General features: G+C 50.7%; 1 protein-coding gene across 1 annotated transcript; it reads right to left on the bottom strand.

Moving 5' to 3' along the window:
• Mul1 (mitochondrial E3 ubiquitin protein ligase 1) lies at window positions 1-8520 on the bottom strand. Its single transcript, XM_090335682.1, has 4 exons — window positions 8294-8520; window positions 2809-2896; window positions 2097-2217; window positions 1-1680 (listed from the first exon to the last, which is right to left on the bottom strand). Exons 1-4 carry the CDS (start codon window positions 8411-8413, stop codon window positions 951-953), a joined length of 1059 nt encoding a protein of 352 aa, XP_090191808.1. The 5' UTR covers window positions 8414-8520; the 3' UTR covers window positions 1-950.

Below are 8520 nucleotides of genomic sequence, written 5' to 3'. Positions count from 1 at the left end.
CACGTGGTGCATGTTTAATCTGTGCTGTTCGCTGGACACTGTGTGTCTGCCCCTGAGAGTCCCACCTCTCCCGGAGGAGGATGGGATGAAGAGTGAGCACGGGGAGAAATCTGGGCGGCTGGCCTGGCACACTCACAGGTTCAGCCTGTGGGAGGGTGGGAAGTGAGGGGTGGGGGCAGGGGAAGCAGGTATGGGGGAGCATGAAGAGCAGGCACAGGAATGCAGGCTAGAGCCCCGGGACTCTCGGGCTCTGCTGGCTATTTTTCCCTGGCAGAAGCCGGCATAGCAGCTGTGAAGGGCAGGGCGGCAGGGTCCTCTGCGAACTTCCTATGAGGCCCCGTGGCTTTGCCTGGGCAGGGAAACCAGAGTCGCCTGGTCTCTCCCACGCTCCACACTAGAGGGCCACGTCGGGGCTCTTGTATGTCTCGTGGCTGCTGCGGCCTGGGCAGAGGCTGCTGCCGCTCTTCCTGCTTCCTCTCCACACACGGCGAGCACGGCTTTCAGAAACAAGCAGTGGGAACGGACGCGCAACCTGCCAGGCTGACAGTTCTGAACGCGGATCTCTTACCCAGGCGGAGGCGTGAGAAAAGCAGAGTCTCGGGGGCCTCTCTTCAGGACTCCCAGAGCCCGCCTCTCCTCTACTCAGGGCGGCTACACACTCCGTCCAGAAAGGCCCAGGAGAGCTGAGGGTGGCTGGCTTTGAGGCTCAGGGCAACAGGTGCTTTGTCACCCATGGTCATCTGGCTCCTGGGAGGGGTTGCAGGGCACAGCCCACCCTCAGGGCTCCCCAGATACTCTGGGGAGCACACATGGCGCTCCTGGAATGGAAAGGCAACACTCTGCTGGTGGAGGGGGAGCCTGGATATTCCTGCTCAGTCAGACCTGGAGAGCGGCCACCCCTACCAAAGGCATGGAGAGAGAACCTTGCCGAGGCGGCTGCGGCGAGCCCCTTAGCTGTTGTACAGGGGGACCATACGGGTGATCTCACGCCGGCAGATGGGGCACCTTTTGGGCTCCGGCAAGGCGCGGTAGCATTCTCGACAGGAACAGACATGCCCACACTCCAGAAACACGCAGGATTTGAAGCTGCTCAGACACACGACGCAGGCACTCTTGAGACTCTCCCTGTCCTCGGGCGTGGCCTGGCGCAGCAGCTGGGCCTCGTGCTCCAGGAACTCATCCTGCATCTGCTGCAGGCGCAGGCGCTCCTGCCGCTGCAGATACTGCCTCCGCAGGATGAAGAAGAGGGTGGCGCACGTGGCAAAGCCAAACACCAGGGCCAGTACCTTCCAGAGCCTGACGCTTGACTCCTGCCGCTGGCGCAGGGTTTCAAAGTCCTGGCTGCTCAGGTAGTACTGCATGCCCTGCTTGGGGGGCTGCAGGCGGACGGAGTTGTTGTCCAAGACCAGCTCTCCGATCCCCGTGAGCGTGGCCCCCACCTTCAGCATCTCCTCCGTCTCCTGGATGCCTTTCGGCCGCTCACCGCTGATGTAGTGGCCAATGACATCGGTGAAGGACTGGATGGAGGGGTGGAACTTCTCATACACGGTCTCCAGGCCCAGATCCATGGAGTCCAGGGGCTTCAACACACGCACAGCCACACCCACGCCTTCCTCGTGAGGTACCAGATCAAAGGGCACCGTGTTGGTCCTCTGGTGAATGATCTTTGAATAGTCATTCCTAAAAGATTGAAGATGAAACAGCAAGGAGCAAATGACGAATGCCAAGAGGACAGGCCCCATCTGGAGGTAGAGAAGTCAGCCCCAGTCACTGACTCCCCAGAGCTCACAGGAGGTCCCCCGTCGAATGAGCAGGCAAGAAGCCCAACCGCTGGTCAACTTCACCCCTCCCCTCTGCCACCGTCACTAGCATGTGCGGTCAATGCTGCTGAGATCGGACAGTAATGGGGGCTCTATGATGCAGACCCTGAGACTGCGAACCTGTAAAGCAGTGGTTCCATTACTCCCGTGTGCCTAAGAAAACACCAATTCTGGGTTCACTCCCTGGGGACCCCGGCTCAGCCACTTGGGGAACTCCAATGAGCCCCACAGGGCCATGGACCCGCTCTGATTACCCAGGGGAGAAAGGACACATACCAAAGGTGGGTTGTCCGATTCCACACCATCTTGTGCTCCTGGAGTGTCAGCCGCTGGATGACACCCTTGCAGTTCTCCACAAACTGGCTGTTCAGGGTTTCCTTAACAGACCGCACGGCCCCTGCACAGAAACACATCAACTCATGTCTGAAGAATTAGACTGAATCCACTGTTGAGTGAGGTAATCCACACGCTGACATCTGAATCACCATCAGGGTGTGTTGGGACCTCTGCTGAGCACCTCCCATGGGCATCATCACTTTCCAAGTGGTGGAGTTGCTTAGACATCACCTCTCTCTAAAATAATCACGGTTTGGGGCTGGGAATGTAGCTTACTGGTACAGTGCTTGCCTAAGCATATATGAAGGCCTGGGTTTGATTCCTCAGTAACACAAATAGAAAAAGCTGGAAGCAGCACTGTGGCTCAAGCGGTAGAGTGTTAGCCTTCAGCAAAAGCAGCTCAGGGGCAGCGCCTAGGCTCTGAGTTCAAGCCCCAGGGCTGGCAAATAATAATAATAATAATAATAATAATGATCAGGGCTCCATAAAGATTTAGTCTAAAACCACATGCCAATATTCCCAGGCCTTTCTGACCCCAAAATACACTCTAAACCAAGGCCCTACACCATAAAAAGCATTTGTGTAACTGAGGTGATCTTTACCAAACTTGAAAGAAGAAAGCTGTTCTCAAGTTCCCATTAAACAAACACACCTTCGATGACAGCATAAGGCACACATTTTCCTGGAGATTCTGAGAGAATACTCTTCAAATCTTCACCCAAGTGGATTTTCTTGGCTCCCTACAGCAAAAGGTAAAAGTAGAATTGCCACTGAATGCTCACATGTGCAAACATAAGGGGGGAGGGGGAATAGAAAAAAGAATGATGGTATCTTTCATGCTGATAGAATAAGGAAATTGGAAAGAACACCAGTGAGAATTCTTTCATTTTTCTGTCTTTGTGCCAGTCCTGAGGCTAGAAGTCAAGGCCTGGGTACTGACCCTGAGCTTTTCTGTCCAAGGCTAGACCTCTACCACTTGAGCCACAGCTCCACTATGGCTTTGGCTTTTGTTATTGTTGTTTCTTGGAAATAAGAGTCTCATGGACATTCCTGCCTGGGTAGGCTTTACCCGTATCTTAAGAATCAAGTTTGGCTTGTTTTGTTTTTCTGGGGGTGTGGGGTGTCATAGGGCTTGAACTCTGGCCTGGGCACTGTCCCTGAGCTCTTCAGCTCAGGCTACCACCCTATCCTTGAGCCACAGCCCCATTTTCTAATGATTAATTGGAGTTAAGGGTCTCTCGGCTTTGTATTGTCCCGGATGGCTTTGAACCGCGAGCCTCAGATCTCAGCCTCTTAAGTAGCTAGGATTACAGACATGAGCCACCTCGCCTGGCTAAGAATCAGGTTTTAACATGCAAATAGCGTGGGGAAGCCAAGTGCAGGTGGCTCACACCTGTGATCATAGCTACTCAGAGTTCTGAGGATCTCTGTTTAAAGGCAGCAAATCCTGTTGACTCTTATCTCCAATTAACCAGCAAAAATCAAGACTGGAGGTATGTTTTAAGTATGCCAAGCCATGTGTAGGGGATGAGGGAAGCCAAGTGAAAGTGCGGGGCCCTGAGTTCAAGCCCCAGTTAGTACCAGTACTCACAGCAGGCCAGCACAGTGCTCCCAACCCTCACTGCAGCCTGAAGGTACCATACATTCTTCTCTCCAGCCAACGCTTTTTAGTGGAAATATAAAAGGTATGAGACAATCTGGATGCTGCAGAAAGAATATCAGGTAATCTCCCTGGTACAGGGGGAAAGCCCTATATGGTAACTGCTCAGGAAATGGCAGGTGCTATGCCTCTGGGCCTTTTTGAATATCATTCTATACTGTACATGTAATAGGGGTCCTCCCCTTTCTTAGCAATCCACTAATTAGTGTCTAGCACTGTTCTTCTAATCTGTCCCTCCTCCCGTCACAGAAACAGACAGCTGCTGCTGTCTTCCTCCAATCCTCAGTGTCCTACCCTGATGTGGCCCCTTCCCCTGCTTCCTCTAAAACCTTTCTTATAAGGCACACCAGCTGAACACATTTTCTGCCTGCCTCCTGCCTACTTGTATTAGAATGGAATCTCCCTTGTGCCGAGAACAGTACCTGACAATCACCAAGCACTCCATACATAGTTGGCGCTAAGAGGTACTATGTTCAGGCACTGTGCTAAGCACTATAAATGCATAAACCTACTTCACGCTGAGAAGCCATTATTAGCTTCAATTACAGAAAAGGAACAAGCTCTGAGAAGTGATTGGCTGGCCCACTCAGCTAGCAAGAAAATCTACCACAGGAAGGATAGCTGGTTAGAATTTGAGAGAATGCAGAAGTAGAGAAGTTGATCAAAAAACTGGGTTGAATCCAGTCAACATATCCATTGTGATTTTGAGCAAGTTAATTTACTTGAGTTTCACTTTTCAACCATGAAGCTAGGGGTAAACGCAGTCTCTAAGGACTTCTAATATGGACAGAGAATGCAGCCTTTGCACAGCCATGGGTGCCATCACATGAGACAAACCCACTCTGGAAGTTTTTTTTAATGAATCCAAACTATTAGTAGTCCCAACTTTGTTTCCAGGAAGGAGTTGTTCTGTTCTCTCATTCCAGTTTCTCTTCCTCTTCCTCCTCTTCCTTCTCGCTTTTTTTTTCTCTCTCTCTCTCTCCCTCCTTCCCTCCCTCTCTCTTTTTCCTTTTGGTGCCAATACTAAGGTCTGAACTCAAGGACCTGGCACTGTCCTCTGTTTTTCTGCTCAAGGCTGGCACTTATTCAAGCCATACCTCTACTTCCCACTTTGGGCTGGTTAGTTTGAGATAAAAATCTCATGGGGGCTGGGAATGTGGCTTAGTTAGAGTGCTTGTCTAGCATGCATGAAGCCCTGGTTTAGATTCCTCAGCACCACATAAACAGAAAAAGCCAGAAGTGGTGCTATGGCTCAAGTGTTAGTGCTAACTCAAGTGGCAATGCTAGTCCTGAGCAAAAGAAGCTCAAGGACAGTGTCTAGGCTCTGAGTTCAAGGCCCAGAACTGACAAAAATAAAAAGTGGACTTTCCTGCCCTCTATGGCTTCAAACCATGATCTGTCTCTTAAGTAGTTAGTATTACAGGCGGAAGCCATACGCTAGTCCATTCTTTTTTTTTTTTTTGCCAGTCCTGGGCTTGGGCTCAGGGTCTGAGCACTCTCCTTGGACTTTCTCAAGGCTAGCACTCTACCACTTGAGCCTCAGCACCACTTCCGGCTTTTTTCTATGTATGTGGTACTGAGGAATTGTGCATGCTAGACAAGCACTCAACCACAAGGCCAAACTCCCAGCCCCTAGTCCATTCTCTTTTAGAAACTAATTGGCAAAGCTATGAAGACTATCCAAAAAAAGAAAATGGAGTGTTCTCTACTTCAAAGAATCTTACATCCAATCCAGTAAGGTGATTCAAGCCTAAGTCCAGCTACCAAGGAGACAGTGACGGGGAACACTGTAGTTGAAGGCAACTCAGGCAAAAAAGTTACAAGATCCTATCCTAACAAGCAGGCTAGTTGTGGCAGCATGCAGCGAGAGACGTGATGTAGAGGAAGGAGAGGGAGGCATGAGTAGAACTGAGGTCTGAAGGTGGTCCTGGGAAAAATGCAACACAATGTCTCAGATTTCAGTGCTCCATGGTTGATGAAAGGATTTACCAGGACATGCCAGTGTTGCTGCTGCAATGACGAGGGTCAGGGTGGGTTTGTTAATGCAAAGCTAACATGCACCTTCCAATAGGAGCAGCAATACAGAGGGTGGAGGGGGGCCCCAAGGCATCAAGTATGTATGGAAGTCTGCAGGTGGAGATGGTCAGTCCTAGAAAACCGAACTGTGTCAACTCCAGCAAAGGGCAGAGCAGAGGCTGGCCTTGGATAGTCACACTGTGGTTATCTGCTGGGGGTTCCAGGTGCTGTGGGTCAGCAAGACCTTGCTGTGTGTCACAAGCCATTCTGTTAATGTCAGCAATCCAGGTGGTAATTCCTATTAATATCCAAGCCATGTTTCTCAGCCAGCAGCCTTCCTAATTCCCTGCCTTGGTCTGCACACCAGCTATCAGAAAACTAAAAAAAATGGAAGTGAGGCTGAAATGGTATACAGGCCCAAATGATAAGAGGGAAGAATCTCACATGCAGCCAACTTGAAGCCAGGTTGGTCCTGGAGTCAGAAAGTAAAGTTACCAGTTAACACTCGGCCAATCAATTCAGAACTAGATTAATGAGGTGAGCAGAACAACTAGACTCTCACTAGGAAGCCATCTGCAGAGCAAATCCAATTGCCTCGATCCAAAACCCTTAGAAACCTTTGCTTGTAGGCCTTCCTGAAAAAAAAATCAGATGATAAAAAAAAAGGGGGCCGGGAGTTTGGCCTAGTGGTTAAAGTGCTTGCCTAGCATGCATGAAGACCCGGGTTCGATTCCTCGGTACCACATACATAGAAAAAAGCCGGAAGTGGTGCTGAGGCTCAAGTGGTAGAGCTCTAGCCTTGAGAAAGTCCAAGGGCAGTGCTCAGGCCCTGAGCTCAAGCCCAGGACTGGCAAAAAAAAAAAAAAAAAAAAAAAAAAAAAAATCCAGTGGCTCACACCTGTAATCCTAGCTACTCAGGAGGCTGAGATCTGGGGACTGCAGTTTAGTCAGCCCAGGCACTAAAGACCTTGAGACTCTTCTCTCCAATTAACCACTAGAAAACTGGAAGTGGTTCTGGGGCTCAAAGAGTAGGGCGGTAGCCTTGAGCTGAAGAGCTCAGGAACAGGGCCCAGGCCCAGAGTCCCATGACTGACTAAAAAAAAAGAAGAAGCCGGTGCAGTAGCTCACACCTGTAATCCTAGCTACTCAGGAGACTGAGATCTGAGAATCATGGTTCAAAGCCAGCTCAGGCACTAAAGTCTGTGAAACTTTTTGGGGGGTTGGTCATGGTGCTTGAACTCTAGGCCTGGGAGCTGTTCCTGAGCTCTTCAGCTCAAGGCTAAAACCCAACCCTTGAGCCACTTCCAGTTTTCTAGTGATTAACTGTTGATGAGCCTCATGGACTTTAGTGCCTGGGGTGGCTTTGAACCTTGATCCTCAGATCTCAGCCTCCTGAGTAGCTAGGATTATAGGTGTGAGCCTCCATGCCCAGCCAGTCCCTATGGCTCCTATCTCCAATTAACCACCAGAAAATCAGCAATGGTGCTGTGGCTCAAGGGGTAGAGTGGTAGCCTTGAGCTGAAGAGCTCAGGAACAGCATCCAGGACCGAGTTCAAGCCTCAATACCGACACACAAACACACAAAACCTAGGCTGGGAACCCTCCTTTCCTATAAAATTCCAAATTAAGCCTTTGGCTAGTGAGTTATGAAATATGCCAAAATCACTATTGAGCTAAAACCTACAAATAATGTCCAAGGATCAATGAGACCTAAAGAGGTCTAACTTTCTGGACAATTCAACAGTCACAATAAAAGCAATTGTGGTCACACAGAAGGGGAAAAACAAGTTCTAGTTTTGGATCCAAAAGCTTTTAAGTTTAAATCGCTTGGTGCTCCACTCCACTTTCAGATTTAGATATCTGCTCACATGTCAGCTTATGTAACTTAAGATGTGCAATTTATAATTTGCAATGGTATGGATCTGTTCATTCTAAAGCTTTCTGCCAGAGTCATGACTCTCTGGCATGGTCCCGTGTTTGCCATCCTGTGAGGTGAATCACCACTTGGGGAATTTCCATTAAAATCCATTCCTTTTTCTTTTTTTTTTTTTACTAATTAGGTGAGAAATCTTGAAATCTTGCACTAAGGATGAGTGAACACAAAGTATATTTCAAGTCGTTCACATAACAATTTACAGATCAGCGCATTTGCCTAAGTACGTGATTTTTTTGGGATGTAAGTTTGGGTTCTAAGCTGACCAGCTGAACAACCGTTCCTCTGAACGCCTGCTTTGGGATGACCAAAACAGTATGCGTGTGCGGTCTGTCTGCAAGTACTGGAATGGGATCTCCGCGAGGAGAGGCTCTGCGCCGCAGGTGTTGGGCCCTGGTGGTCCCGAGGGAGAAGGGCGGGCCGTCCTCCGGACCCGCGGGACCTCCTGCGGGACAGGGCAGGCTCCGGCCGCGGGCGGCCTCGGCGACCGAGAGGAGGCGGCGGCGCCAGGCGGGCCGCAGCACTGACCTTGAGCTGTTGGGCGACCTGGGCCTTCCGCCGGTACACGGAGTACAGGACAGCGGTGAGGACAGAGCTGGTGCCCAGGAGGATGAACTGGCCCAGGGAAGGCCGCCCCCCGCTCTCCATGGCAGCGTCGAGCCCCGACGGCAGACCGCGACGCCGCGGAGAGGCCCGGGACCCGCGACCCGCGCACCTCGCCCGCCGCCTCTCTCCGCTAGGGCCCGCCTTCCCGG

Source organism: Megascapheus bottae, chromosome 6 (genome assembly GCF_031878675.1).
Source record: "Megascapheus bottae isolate mThoBot1 chromosome 6, mThoBot2.hap1, whole genome shotgun sequence".
NCBI classification, from domain to species: Eukaryota; Metazoa; Chordata; class Mammalia; order Rodentia; family Geomyidae; genus Megascapheus; species Megascapheus bottae.
Note: the sequence above shows the minus strand (reverse complement) of the source record. Positions and strands in the feature narration are given on the sequence as shown.